Genomic DNA, 15,338 nt, shown 5'->3' with positions numbered 1-15,338 from the left:
TCTCCAAGGGGTGAAGGGGATCTGTCCGTGTGTGTGGGTAGAGGTTATCAGTGGAGCGTGGGAGTGGGGTTGTAAGCGTGTTGGGTTCTGTTGCGAGAAAGTGGGATGATTGGACATTCCGTGATAGAGGGAGGAGGGTACCAAGACAAACTAAGTTGTAAACGAGGGATGATCTGGTGAACTGGATCAGACAGCTTAGCTCGCGTGTCCTTTCAGGAAACAACTCTCTCTTCATATTAATGACTGTCTAAGCTTGCTGTTCACAAGATTATGAGTTACAAGATTGTGTGTTACAGAGCCCCAGCTGTCTCCGTCATGGGCTGCGAGTGCAGATTGGGAAGGGGGAGGGTGTGTCAGTGACACGGGTTTCTACATCCTCCTGTGAGGTATAAATGTCCTTACAGTGAATTCTGATATGCTGGCATATCGGGAGTCTGAAAGGGAAAGGGAATCAGTAAGGGGCTCAGGACAGAGTTTTAACAGAAGAACATGTTCAGGGGTAAAGGGGTACAGGAGCTGTCTAATAGATCGTTTTATTTATTTATTTTTTGTTTGTGTGAACTCACAGAAGGTGACTGAGGAAGTAGCTTGTTGACGGAGGATACCCAGAGGCGAGCAGGTCAGGCACAGAATCAAGAATTGAATTGAATTGACTTTATTTCATACATTCATGAGTAGTATGTCTCCATCTAAATGTGCAACGTGCAATCATAGTAATTTATAAGAGTTTATAATAATTAAAACAGACAATGTAATATAGAGTACATTCAAGTCAGCGTCAGTTCATCAGTCTGATGGCCTGGTGAAAGAAGCTGTCCCAGAGCCTGTTGGTCTTGGCTTTTATGCTTTTATGGTGGTAGCAGCTGGAATAGAGTGACAGAGATGTTATTTCCTTTGTCACGGGTATAGACAGTCGTCTCAAGTGAGGAGCTTGTGTGGAGATGCAGCTTCCCTGGAGGTGGAGGAAAGAGGACACACCAACAGGTGGAACCAGCTGTGGGAAGACATGGTTTGTCAGGTCTGACGATGAGCTGAATGTACCATAACCTTCAGACTGAATCAGAAAACCATTCCGAGGGTATTTGAAATGTCAGAAGCAGGGGAGATGTGCAGAGAGCAGGGTTTGTGTCTACAGAACCTCAGTGAGATGGATCAAGTGCAGGGTTGAAAGCACAGTGTTTGATGCGGGATTTAATCACTGATTGTGACACTGTGAGAGGGTTAGTTTTGCTGTAAGGCAGCAACATTAATGGAAGACACAGGAACTTCATCAATTGCCAGTTATTCAGCAAAAGTGACCAATCTCAATGCTACCTTGACAGAAACAGATACTTCCAATGGTGACAAAGGGGTTCAGTATGGATTATTTTAGGTTGGAGAGGGGTGTGGAGTTTTGCAATCAATGCCTTGCGGTGCCACCATCGTTAATTGAGCATGTCCGGAGTGGTGGATCAAACAGCACGGAAACAGGCCTTTGGTCGGCCATACCTGTTCTGACCATCCACTCACTGTCTACACTGGTCCCATTTATCAGCACTTGGTTCACAGCCGACTGTATCTCGGCAGTTTCAATGCTCATCCTCTTCGTAAATGTTGTGAAGGGACCTGCCTCCACCACCACCTCGGGCAGTGAGTTCCAGATTTCAGCTACCCTCTGAGTGAGAAATCTCCTCCTCAGATCCCTCTGAACCACTTCATCCTCTGCTTAAATCCATGCCCTCTGATCGGTGACATCTCTGTCCCAGGATCGTGGCCGCTATGGGCATCAGTGAGTTCTTTCATACGGTTCAGCATGGTAAGTTGCTGTCGAAAGTTAGATCACACGGGGTCCAGGGAGAGCTGGTTAACTGGATGCACAGTTGTCTTGATGGTAGGAAGCAGAGAGTGATGGTGGGAGGCTGTTTATTGGACTCGAAGCCCGAGCCCAATGAGGTTCCTCAGGGTTACACCCCATTGCTCTCATTATTCATTGATATTTAATTATATTTGGATTTGCATAGTTGGTTGAATTCTGTGCTCTACTTGATCTTTCATCGATCATGTTACTATTCTAAAGATTTGCTAAGTATTCTTGTAGGAAAAGATATCTCATGGTTTTATGTGGTATCTGACTATATAAAAGTTATGTACTCTGATAATAAAATTTACTTTGAACATCAACCATTGCTACTTGTCATCTGGATCAGTAATCTGGTTAAGAATATACAGGATATGGAGAGTAGGTTTGCAGCAAGTTAAAACGATTAATTTTTCTCAAAAAATTTTAAGTATAAACACTCCGCTCTGTTTCCCTCTCCACATTCAACCACCCCTCCCTTTACTGTCTTCCCTCTCTGCCCCGTCCACTCTCTCATCCTGACATTTCACATAAGTTCCGTGTGAAAGTGAATTATTTTCAGGGAATCTGAAGGGGAATTCTTCACTTTGGTGAAGAGGTTGGTGAGAGTGTGGAATGAGCTGCCAGTGGAAGTGGAGGATGTGGGTTTGATTTAGACACTAAAGAGGGATTTGGGTGAGGACGTGGGTGGGAGGTGTATGGAGGCTCTGATGCAGGTAGCTGGAAATGGGCAGTAACAACAAAAACAGGTCAGCATTGACTAGAAGGGCTGATAGGCCTGTTTCATTGCTGCTTGGCTCTGTGATTCTAATAATATTGTGGTTTGTAATTTCCACAGTTAGTACATTGCTACTAATGTCCGAACCCAGAAATTTGCCCAAACAAGAATTGAAAGACTCTTGGCTGGCTAAAAAAAGTGTCTGCAAGCTGTGATACTTGCCAAAGGGGGTGCTACTGAAAATGTAGGGCGCCCAAACATTTGCTTCTGGCCCTTTTCCTTTTTTTGTTATTTTGAAACTGTAATAGATTGAAATAAAAATGTAATCTTGCTTAAATATTAAAGAAATGTGTCATCTCTAACTTTATGCCTTTTGGAAATCAGGTTGTCTTTTACTCGCTGATCTATTCACATTAGCAGAACTTTTGACAGGGGGTCAAAAGCAAGGAAAATCATTGGGAAAATCAGATCGCTACTGGAAGAGTGGATTGGGAAAATCAGTTCTGCACTGGATCTCAAGAGAGAGAATTTCTAGAATGTCTATGAGATGGCTTTTTAGAACAGCTTGTTGTTGAGCCCACTAGGGGATCGGCTGTACTGGATTGGGTATTGTGTGATGAAACAGAGGTAATTAGAGAGATGGAAGTGAAGGAACCCTTAGTGATGACAACATGATTGAGTACACTGTGAAATTTGAGAAAGAGAAGCCAAAATCAGATGTGTCAGTATTTCAGTGGAGTAAAGGAAATTACAGTAGCATGAGAGAGGAACTGGCCAAGGTTGACTGGAAAGGGACACTAGCAGGGAGGACGGCAGAGCAGCAGTGGCTGGAGTTTATGCGAGAAGTGAGGAAAGTGCAAGACAGATATATTCCAAAGAAAACTAAGTTTTCGAATGGATAAAGTATGTAACCGTGGCTGACAAGAGAAGTCAAAGCCAAAGTAAAAGCAAAGCAGAGGGCATACAAGGAAGCAAAACTTAGTGTGAAGACAGAGGATTGGGAAGTTTTTTTTAAAAACTTACGAAAGAAAAGTAAGGTCATTAATAGAGAAAAGAAGAACTATGAAAGAAAGATAGCAAATAATATCAAAAAGGATACTAAAATCTTTTTCAAGTATATAAGGAGTAAAAAAACAGGTGAGGTAGATATAGGACTGAAAGAAAATGATGTTGGAGAAATTGTAAATGGAGATAAGGATATGGCGGAGGAACTGAACTGACTCCATGTGTGTATATGCAATTATGATAAGAAATACAGACCATAAAACTTAAATGACAACCTGGCTCAGAAAAATAAATCATCACTCTGGATGAAAACATTAACCAGTGAAATGTGTATGACCCTCCATGGGAGACATCCCAATGATCTGAGCAGACGAGATGGTGACAAGGAAGCATCGAGCACCTGACTGAGAGTTGGAGACTTCTTCCCAGAAACAGAGGAGTTCCTTGCGGAAATACAGGACGAGGTGGGTAACAAAAGTAAAACAAATCGAAACTTCATGAAATACAAACAAACGAAGCAGTAAGTGCAGAAAAGGCCAAGAGAAACCAGACACAGTCCAACACATTCTAGGATCCTGCAGCAGTTTAACTCAATCTGATTACTTACGCAGGTACAATCAAGTGGCAAATATCTTTCACCAAAATCTTGCTTTAAAATACAAACTCATGAATGCCCTCCATCACCTCATGAAAACACCATAAATTCAAGCCTGATCCAGTTTTAGAGCCAAAATCTTGCAAATTATATGATCATCAATACATTATTTCAGATAGGTCAATCCATCTGGTTATAATATTACAGGATAAACAAGCAGGAACAACTCCCCCAATAGATAAAACCATTCCTAACACACATGTTCCTCAGCCAGTGGAACACCTCACCACAGGTAGTGTTTGTGTCATCAGTCAGATAACCTAATTACTTTCTCTGTCAATCTGCTTCCAAATGTCATTCGTTGACATGCCCTGTTGCTGAATCCCCTCTCCTCATCATACGTTCTCACCCCGAACATCGTCCAGGGCCCCAAATTCTGCTCTGTGCAGACCTCCCTCTGGTTTCTGACCCAGCTTCATTGAAAATCCAATTGATGACTTCCCACTCTGCTTTCAGTCTTTAGAGGACAGTGGTGTTCGCTAACAACATTTTAGAAGTGGGGAAAGTGACCCATAATTGGACATGAGTCGTGATTAAGGAGGTTAACTCCCAATGTCATTCTTCCTCAGCCCAGAGATTAGAGGGGCAAAGAACATCTCAGACAGAACTGCAGTCAGCTCGACTTCTTCAGCCTGCAAGAAATTCAAGGGAAACATATTCACCCACAGAGTGATGACTATTTGGACCTCATCCCAGGGAGAGTGAGAGGTGAACAACAGGGGAGGATTTGAAAGATCTGTTGTGGAACAGAATCACTGGCAGGGTTCAGCCAGCCTGAGTTGACTCTCTACTGTACACTAGGTGTGTTATAAATTCACTAAGTAACAGAGACAGTGCTTAAGATAGAACTGATTCATTTGTCACAGATCTAGTCCCATTAAAGGTGAATATGCAGCAGAAGAAACTCCTCCCAGGCCCAGTGACCAGGGTGCAGAACTGGGTGTGGTGAGCAGCAGCAATAATTGCAGAGTTCAACACTTACAATCACTCTCAAAATAGCATTCAGCAATGGTGATGGACAAATATCCAGCATGAAGCTTATTGAAACTTTCTCCCCTGTGTGAATCCGGTAGTGTGTTGTAAGTGTAACACACTGTAAGGTTTCACTGCTAATGTAATGACCTCTCTGTAATGTTTCACTGCTGAGGTAGTGGTTTCTCTGCAGCAGCAATGTTTAGGATACAACTAGAGATAACAGGGTTTTGGAGTGCTGGGCTATCCAATGACAGAAATGTTCTTTCTTGTGAGTCTGAATGAGAGAATTTCATGGGCTTTTGCTGTGGAGAGATGAGAAGCCACAAATGGGGAGAGTGGGCCCTTTTTTTTTACTTTACTAACCCTTTAGTCAAAGTAAGAATTATGAATCACATCTTGTGTACTGTTTGTTATTTTGGGGTATTGATTTGTAACAGGGGACGCGGCGCAGCATCCACACACATTTGGCCGAGCTAGGGGGCTATCACCCCCTATATTAAGCTACTAGCCGGAGTAAGAGTTACATAAGGATAGATGACTGAGTGAATACATTCCCACATTAACAGGAGGTTAACGGTCTCTCTCCAGTGTGAACTGACTGGTGTGTCAGTAGGCGAGATGACCGAGTGAATCCCTTCCCACAGTCTGAGCAGGTGAATGGCCTCTCACCTGTGTGAATTCGCTCATGTACCTTCAATTGAGATGATTGAGTGAATCCCTTCCCACAGAATATGCAGGTGAACGGCCTCTCCTCAGTGTGAACTGACTGGTGTGCTTGTAGGCCAGCTAACTGTGTGAATCCCTTCCCACAGTCTGAGCAGGTGAATGGCCTCTCCCCAGTGTGTACTCGCTGATGTACCTTCAATTGAGATGACCGAGTGAATCCCTTCCCACAGTCTGAGCAGTTGAATGGCCTCTCCCCAGTGTGAACTAAATGGTGTGCTTGTAGAGTAGCTAACTGAGTGAATCCCTTCCCACAGTCTGAGCAAGTGAACGGCCTCTCCCCAGTGTGAACTCGCTGATGGACTTTCAGTTGAGATGACGAAGTGAATCCCTTTCCACAGTCCAAGCAGGTGAATGGCCTCTCCCCAGTGTGAACTCGCTGATGTACCTTCAGTTGAGATGACCGAGTGAATCCCTTCCCACAGTGTGAGCAGGTGAATGGCCACTCTCCAGTGTGAACTGACTGGTGTGTCAGTAGGCAAGATGATAGAGTGAATCCCTTCCCACAGACTGAGCAGGTGAATGGCCTCTCGCCAGTGTGAACTGAATGGTGTGCTTGCAGGCTAGATAACCGTGTGAATCCCTTACCACAGTCTGAGCAGTTGAACGGCCTCTCGCCAGTGTGAACTGACTGGTGTGCTTGCAGGCCAGATAACTGTGTGAATCCCTTCCCACAGTCTGAGCAGGTGAACGGCCTCTCCCCAGTGTGAACTCGCTGATGTACCTTCAGTTGAGATGACAAAGTGAATCCCTTCCCACAGTTTGAGCAGGTGAATGGCCTCTCTCCAGAGTGAACTGACTGATGTACCTTCAGTTGAGATGACCGAATGAACCCCTTCCCACATTCTAAGCATTTGAACGGCCACTCTCCAGTGTGAATTGACTGGTGTGCTTGTAGGTTAGCTAACTGTGTGAATCCCTTCCCACAGTCTGAGCAGGTGAATGGCCTCTCCCCAGTGTGAACTTGCTGATGTACTTTCAGTTTAGATGATGAATTGAATCCCTTCCCACAGTCTAAGCAAGAGAACGGTCTCTCCCCAGTGTGAACTGACTGGTGTGCTTGTAGGTTAGCTAACTGTGTGAATCCCTTTCCACAGTCTGAGCAGTTGAACGGCCTCTCCCCAGTGTGAACTCGCTGATGTACCTTCAGTTGAGATGACGAAGTGAATCCCTTCCCACAGTCTGAGCAGGTGAATGGCCTCTCCCCAGTGTGAACAGACTGGTGTGCTTGTAGGCCAGCTAATTGTGTGAATCCCTTCCCACAGTCTGAGCAGGTGAATGGCCTCTCTCCAGTGTGAATTCGCTGATGTATCTTCAGTTGGGATGAGTAGGTGAATCCTTTCCCACAGTCCGAGCAGGTGAAAGGCCGCTCCTCAGTGTGAACTCGCTGGTGATCCATGAAGTCAGATGACCGAGTGAATCCTTCCCCACCCTCTGCCCAGTGTGAACTGATTGGTGTGTCCACAGGTGGGAAGACGACTGAATCCCTTCTCACTCACAGAACAGGTGAATGGCCTTGTCCAGTGTGAACTTGCTGATGTACATTCAGTTGAGAAGACCCACTGAATCCATTCTCACAGTCTGAGCAAATGAACGGCCTCTCCCCGTGTAAAATTTCCGCTTTGCCAGTCGGTCAGATGACCAAGTGAATCCCTCCCCACAGCCTGAGCAGGAAGGATGATCGAGTGAATCCCTTGCTCCACTTCTTAAATATCTGGACAGAGACAGCAAAATTGGCATGTTGTGTTCGAAATTCCCGTAGATAAATTCCTTGTTTTTAGCCTGTAAAAAGATTTACAAAATCCATCAATGTGTGTGGGGCAACTTTTCATATGAGATCACTTGAGTTGTCAAGGTGTGATCTGGCAACACACTCTTACAGTGAAGTTCAACCCAAGTTGGAGAGAGAAATCATCTTCTAACTGGGCACAGTGCTGGTACCTGGAATGACCATCAAACTCTCTGATGCTCTTCCTGTCTCTATAAGAATGGGGCATCTCTCCCAACTCCAATCTGTGACCTGGCTCAGTTTGACTCTCGCCATTGGTATTGCTCCCTCTTCCCACTGAGCAGCACGGGCTCCTGGCCCCACTGTAACTGAAATACTCTCACACAAATAGCCTGCAGTGCATTCCACGCACCCACCACTCTCTGGGTAAAAATCTTACCCCTGACATCCTCTCGGTATCTATTTCTAAGCACCATAAAACTATGCCCCTTCGTGTTAGCCATTTCAGCCCTGGGAATAAACCTCTACCTATCCACATGATCAATGCCCCTCATCATCCTATACACGTAAAAAAGGCTCTAAACATAAACAAGGACATTGTACATAGCTTTGGGAAATTGTCAGAAGTATACAAGATTATGAGGGTATAGATCGGGTAAATGCAAGCAGCTTTTTCCACTGAGGTTGGGTGGGATGGCAACCAGAGGTCATGGGTAAGTGGGGAAGGTGAAAACTTAATGGGAACATATGGAAAAGCTCTTTACTGAAATGGTCGTGAGAGTGTGCAATGACATGTCAGCACAAGTGGTGAATACGAGCTCGGTTTCACCATTTCAAAGAGGTTTTGATGGAAGCCTGGATGGTAGGTGTATGGAGGGCGATGGTCTCGGTGCAGTTAGTTGCAATAGACAGCTTAAATGTTTTTTTGGCATTGACTAGATGGGCCAAATGGCCTGTTTCCATTTTGAACGTCTCCATTATTCTATGACAGAGAAGCTGGACAAACTTGTTTGGAAGGGAAAAGGTTGGAGTGACAACGGAGCAGCAATAGCTGGAATTTCTGGGAGCAATTCAGGAGCTGAGTGATCGACATATCCCAAGGAAGTGAAAGCATTGGAAACCAGGAGGACACAACCATAGTTGAATTGAGAAGCTAAAGCCAACATAAAAGCCAAAGAGAGGGCAAACAAAAGAGCAAAATCTATTGGGAAGCGAGAAACCAACAGAAGACAATGAAAATGTTCAGATGAGCTCAGGGCATGGATGATGATTAATGAGTCTTGGTTGCACCCAAAAGTCTGAGGCATTTAAAGGAACGAAATATCCGGGGCTTCAATATAACCAGAAAGCCAAGATTCCCTGCACCAGTTACGTTTCAACTGTTACACAGTTAGGCACATAAAGTCTCTACACCCTCAAAATTTCACTTCTGAAGGCCTCCCACTTACAAAGTACTCCTTTGTCAGAAAACAGCATGTCCCAATCCACACTTGTCAGATCCTTTCTGATACCATCAAAATTGACCTCTCTCCAATTTAGAATCTCAACCCATGGTCCAGACCTCTCTTTTTTCATCTTTATTTTGAATTTCATGGCATTATGAACACTAATTTCTGTCACCAGCCCTGGTCATTGCCTTACAGCTTATTGCACACTTCTACATCAGGAATTTTACGTACCAATTAAGGGCACATTTGACAAACTCTACCTCATCTAGTCCTTTTACAGTATGGGAGTCCCAGTCAATATATGGAAAGTTAAAATCGCTTACAATCTCAACCTTTGTTTCTTGGCATGGTCTGTGACCGCTCTGCAAATTTGTTCCTCTAAATCCCTCAGACTGTTGGGTGCAACCAAGCCCCTATAATGGCCACAATATCATAATTCCCTGTCCTGAGCTCATCTGGCTTTCCTACGAGGCTTCTTGCATTGTGATATACACAGTTCAGCATATTCATCGCACCATGCTGAACCATTTGATTGCAGACTCTGTCTGAGGTCTGAACAATATCTGACTGGTATCAAGAAAACAAACTCTCCCTCATTATCACAAAAACAAAGGAGCTGATTGTGGAGGACAGGAGGAGTGGAGACACAGATAAGGGCATCACCCTGGGACTAGTGAACAACCGACAGCTTCCCCAGTTTCTGAATCCCCAGTGGTGGGCACTTAATCTGGACTCCACCGCGTTTGAACCCCTTCCGTCAGCGGCCGACCCTCATGTGATTCTGTGCTATGACACTACGGGGTGCTCATTGAGGAAAGCCAATATTATACACCCCTCGAGCGAGGGAAGTTCCCAGTCATGGTGATTGGACAGGATTAAGGAAAAGAGGGCAGCACATCACTGGCCGAAGTTCCGGATTTCCTTTTGTGACAGACAGGACTGGTGGCTCCCCATACCATCGTTAGGGTTTGCCCTGGGTTCAAGTCAAAGAGCCTAGAGTTCATTGCCTTCACCCTGAGGAAACAAGCCTCCAGCACCAAGAGAGACTGGCAAGACTTGGCCGTGGGCCAACTCCGATACTGGAAGGACATTGAGGTGAAGACGGGACATCTGGTAAGACTCTCTTTTAAAATTGACTGAACCCAAGACATTGCACACAATCTCTGCTCAATTTCAGGCAATGAAGTTGACTGCACCAACTGCCCCCGGTCTGGATCACCGTGAAAGAAGGACAGACTCTCCCATCCCTTCCTCAAAACCCCCTCTAGCCTGAGGTAACGTTCCTTGAGGATGGAAGCTCTTTTGTGGATCCATCAGGAAAATGATATTCTGACTATACAATAGTGACATACAGTGAAGTAATTGAGAAGGCCTCTTTTGAAGCAGCTGTCTCTGCCCAGAAGGCTGAGCTGTTTGCTCTGATTCGTGCCTGTATCCCAGCAACAGACTAAAGTGGGAACGTTTACACAGACTCCCGTTATGCATTTGGAATTGTACGTGACTACGGGGCTCTCTGGGAACATGGGGATTCCTGTCTTCCTCTGGCCACCCCATTAGTAATGTCACCTTTGTAAACAACTTACTCACCGCTCTACAGCTACCTCGAGCTTTGGCTGTTATTTAATGAGCGACCCACACCCACATGTTGACTGAGTCACTAAATGCAATGCTTTAGCAGATGAGACAGCGAAAAGTGTGGCACAATCCTAGTAGTTGTAGTCTCCTCGGGTTCCCATCAGGCAACCCTCTGTGACATAAGCAGAACAGGTTAGCCAGACATGTGGGAGGTACATACTTTTCATGGGGACATCTCTGAGCAGCAGCGCAAATTGTGGTCCCAGATGGGGTGCTAGAAAGAACCCAACCTAGCTATTTGTATTACTCCAGCGGGACAGGTTTGTGTTCCTACACAGTTTTTACCAATATTGGTCGATCATATACATGATTTGACACACCCGGGAAAGGGGGGAATGGTTGGTAACCTGTACCCTGCACACTGGGTACGAGTCCCTTGCCAGGTGTCTACAAGTTGATTTTATTGAATTGCCTAGAGTACATTGCTATAGATACTGCTTAGATATTATAGATGTGTTTAGTAGATGCATTGAAGCTATTCCAACTACCAATAATACTACTATGTCTGTTGTGAAGTTATTATTATGGGAAATAATTCCCAAGTATGGCCTGCCAGAGATGCTGAGCTCTCACAATGGCCCACACTTTGTGGTGAAAGTATACGAAGGGGTACCAAACGAACTAGATATCAAGCAACAATTCCACGGTGTACACCACCCACGGGCCGCTGGCAGAGTGGAAAGAGCCAATGGCACTCTGAAGAGTAAACTGGCCAGACTAACAGCGGAGACTGGACTCACTTGGTTGAAGGTCCTACCATTAGCCTGATTCCACATGAGGGTTACCCCACAGGGGAAAACAGGGTTGTCACCAGCTGAAATCATTTCCAGATGGCCCATGAAGACACCCTGGGAACTAAGGCCTTGTGTACCATTGCTCCCAGAAAGTCTACCAGCAAAATTGGATATGCATATCTGAAGGGAAGAGATTGGGAAATATGTATGCCAACTAACCAAAATTTTCCAAGCATTACATTCACAGGTATGACAGGCTTACAAGGAAGAGAACTACCCCACAGAGAGGAGTGACTATCCCACCATAGAACCTGGGAATTTTGTCCTAATCAAGAACTGTGATTGAGGAAAACTCTGACCTCAGTGGACAGGACCATATCAGGTGCTACTGACCACTCCCACGGCTGTGAAACCGAAGGGGCAATCTCGATGGATACATTGAACATACTGAAAATGTGTTACAGAAGGAACTGAGGAGAAGGGCTCTCTCGGACTTAAGGAAAATGTATTCGTTGATAGTGGTCTTTGTGTTTTGCCTTATTGCTCAAACAATATCCGTGGCCCCATGTCAACACCTTTCTGTCTCTCTGTCACACCTCTGCCAAACAGGTAGAACTAGGGGCCTGCTGGGTTTGTGCTGCAATTCCACAGCATGGTAAAACTATGGTTCCAATGTCAGTAATTCCGCTCAACCAGAGTGAGGAACTCTAAGCCTGGGATTTCTCAAATAACACCCGGGAAAGTGAGGTGAGGAACTGCGGTCCAGTCAGAGATGACAGTGGCTGTCAGTGTTTTGAGGGATGGTATCTCAAGTTCCCATCAAATGGAATTTCCTACACTGGGAAACATGAATCCTGGTCTTAGTTGCAGGTGCCCAGCAGCAGAGAGGAATAACAGATTGAGTGCTTTTGGATGATCGCTTTTCTCGCCTATGGAGTAGCCAGGAATTCACGAGAGACAACCAATTTACCTACAGCACTTGAGGAGCTGGCCACAACACTGCAGGGGCCCTGACAGAAACACAGTCCCAAGTAACAGAAATATCTACTGAAATGATTGCAATCTGGCAAACAGTCCTACAAAATTGTAGACTTTATCCCAGCTGAGAAAGGGGGCACCTGTGCTATTATTGACACAGAATGCTGCACCTATATCCCTGATGAATCTACTAACATTACATCCCTCTCCAAGCACACTGCCAAGGTGATTGATAGCTACTAGATAGAAAGCAGGGCATGATTTACATCGGTTCACTGAAGGATCGAAGTGGTGGTCTTTGAAGGTATGTTCAGTAATACATGTAACAGGATATTGCATTATGACCTAATAGTTGTCCATATCAATGTTATAAATACTGTTGTACACTGTTTTTTTTTTCCCACTGATAAGTCAATGTTGTACTCATTTGCTTTCCCTGCAAAAAATTACTGCTTTGTTGATCATGTAATGATCAAAAAGAGGGAATGATAAAATGCATAAAAGGGTTAACACTTTGTTAAAAAATAGCAGCCTGTTTTTCTGAAAGAAACTGCTGATAATCAACAGATGTGCTAAGCCATGCTGAGCCATATTTCTTCTTGAGGGTAGCTAGCTAGGGTTTCAGGATGCTTATCTCCTTGCACATTCACATCTAGAGATAGTACAGCTTCAGTCTGTTCTGTGTGTGTGTAAGCCATTATGACTGTTTTGTACTCTGTCTTTAGGGGCTCCAGCTTGTCAAGTAGTAAATAACTTTGGCTCCAGCATTTCTTGTGTGGAGGGTATCTGGACGGATATATCAGTGGTGTAAGGGGAATTGTTAGTCAGTTAGTGGATTGGGCGGGAACAGTCATCAACTGTTCCTGTTTGAGCGACTAACTGAGTAAGCCCGATGCTTGGAATAAAGAGTTTGTACTTATGCAGTCTCTCAGTGACTTTATCCAGATTCGACTTCCACATAATGGGAGTGGTTTCAAAGGGTTGCTGGATGCACATTACCAGACCTGGAGTGATTGCAACTGGGTCTGACGGAGGCATAACTGGTACTTCTGGACATGTTCAGTCTCACTCCAGCTATTTGCTACCTTCCACTGTACAGGTATGAAATGTCTAAAGAACAGGAAGTAAGACTCACCAAAATTTCTCCTGACTGAATCACTGGAATCTCCGAGTCAGTTGGGTTCTCTCTGATTGATGCTCCCAGTCCTCGGGTTGGTTCACTTGTTGCTGCTCCCTCGTCATCAGTCGTGGTTTTCCTCCAGTTGGGGTTTTTCTTCCAATAAATCTCTCACTGCAGGTCTAACTTCAAATTGAAAGATATTGAAGCATATTAACAATAACAAAGAGAACCAAACATTTCCGATTCATGTTATTAAGAACAAAACTCACTGAAATTTAAATATTGAAGGCAAATATACAGTAATGATCTCAGTGAGCAATCTTTTATTGTCCCACACACGTCACAAAACGATATGGAATCAGAAGGAGCCATCATTCAGTCATGGTCAGGCAGAAGGAACAGATTCAGATGATTCAATCCTTCTGATCTGCCCCATCATTCAACCATGGTTGATTTTTATTCCAACACCATATTCTTGCCTTCCTCCTGTAACCCTGTAGCTACTTAACAATCTTTAATGTATTAATCTCCCTCATAAATATACCCAAACGGCAGCCTCTACCAAACTTCACAAATTCCACACTTCAGACACCTTTTGGCCAAAAGATTTTTCTCAGCTGAATTTTAACAGGAGGTATTTTTATTCTGAGATGGTGCTGTCAAATCACAGACTCTCTGTCTAATGGAAACATCCTCTCCATGTACACTGTATCCAGGCTTTTTAGCATTCGGTATGTTTACTTAACCATACATCCCTCCACCAACCCCACCGTCCCTCTGAACTCCATCGAGCACAGGTCCGGAGACATCAAATGCTCCTCATACATGAAGCCGATCGTTCCTGATATTATTCATGTCAACCTTGTTACCAACACGCCACGTGATCCTCCGTCACAAAGCGGAGGGCGGGGCGGATCTGCGGCACGCAGCCTCACGTGACCTGTTGGTTGGTCTCCCATTTCAATTCTGCGGAAACAGACAGCCTGGGCTCCTGGTTTGAATCGTTCAATGCAGATTAAGTGAAGTCGACACATTTTTGCCGAGCCCATATAACTGGAAAATAAATGAGTAACTGGCCCTCAGTTCGGGGCTGACGGCCAACATCGGACCTCCCTGCTCGAGATCAGTCTCAATACTCACCAATAGGAAAGTGATATCTTCAGCCCGGAGACAGTAATCCAGATCCCCGGCTCCCGGATATACGAGACGAGAAGCCTTTCTCGATCCCGCAGACTTCAGCACCGAGCGTTAAGGAATACACCGCACACCCGGAGACAGTGAGCATGCGCGAAGTGTGGTACGTGATAAGGAGGGCGGGGCCACAGAAACGGCAGCGCGATGTTGCCCTCCTACGGTTTAATTGGGGGGGGGGGGGTAAACTGCATCACGTGACCGGTTTTGGTCTCCCACCCCAGAGAGATCCAGTTACCCGCTACTCTGTGGAAAGAAGCAAACTTACCGCTCACATCTACTCTCACCTTAAATGTGTTAGACATTTCAACCCCCAGGAGAAATATATCGTCTGTCCACTCTGTCTATTCCTCTCGTAATCTTATAAATGTCCATCCAGTCTCACCCCAGCCTGCGCCGCTCCGGAGAAAACAACACAAGTTTGTCCAACCAGGTCGGGCTGCATCCGTCGAAACGAGCCGTCAACGTTTCGGGCCGAGACCCTTCGTCAGTCCTGAGTTCCTCCAGCGTGTGTGTACGTGTTGATTTGACCACAGCATCAGCAGTGTACTTTGTGTTCGTCCAATCTCTCGTTATAGCTCATGCCCTCT

The 15,338-nt window shown here is 45.1% G+C and overlaps 1 protein-coding gene across 3 annotated transcripts; it reads right to left on the bottom strand.

The window, feature by feature from the left end:
• Nucleotides 1-4,853: 4,853 nt before the first annotated feature.
• On the bottom strand, nt 4,854-14,837 carry LOC132390176 (zinc finger protein 226-like). 3 transcript variants are annotated; one of them, XM_059962779.1, is made up of 3 exons: nt 14,698-14,837; nt 13,573-13,740; nt 4,854-7,695 (listed from the first exon to the last, which is right to left on the bottom strand). In XM_059962779.1, the coding sequence occupies exon 3, from the start codon at nt 7,310-7,312 to the stop codon at nt 5,750-5,752; it is 1,563 nt and encodes a 520-aa protein (XP_059818762.1). In that variant the 5' UTR covers nt 7,313-7,695; nt 13,573-13,740; nt 14,698-14,837; the 3' UTR covers nt 4,854-5,749. The 3 variants fall into 3 exon arrangements, with proteins under 3 accessions (XP_059818762.1, XP_059818761.1, XP_059818763.1); XM_059962778.1 differs by having other exon boundaries at nt 13,573-13,736; nt 14,698-14,822; XM_059962780.1 differs by lacking the exon at nt 13,573-13,740 and having other exon boundaries at nt 14,698-14,822.
• Nucleotides 14,838-15,338: the final 501 nt, after the last annotated feature.

This window comes from Hypanus sabinus, unplaced genomic scaffold, assembly GCF_030144855.1.
Source record: "Hypanus sabinus isolate sHypSab1 unplaced genomic scaffold, sHypSab1.hap1 scaffold_80, whole genome shotgun sequence".
Classification (NCBI taxonomy): domain Eukaryota; kingdom Metazoa; phylum Chordata; class Chondrichthyes; order Myliobatiformes; family Dasyatidae; genus Hypanus; species Hypanus sabinus.
The sequence above is the reverse complement of the archived record's forward strand: the minus strand, read 5'-3'. Positions and strand labels throughout refer to the sequence as shown.

Coding starts and splice junctions, on each gene's coding strand:
- LOC132390176 (XM_059962779.1), bottom strand. CDS start 7,312: ATGGATCACCAGCGAGTTCACACTGAGGAGCGGCCTTTCACCTGCTCG.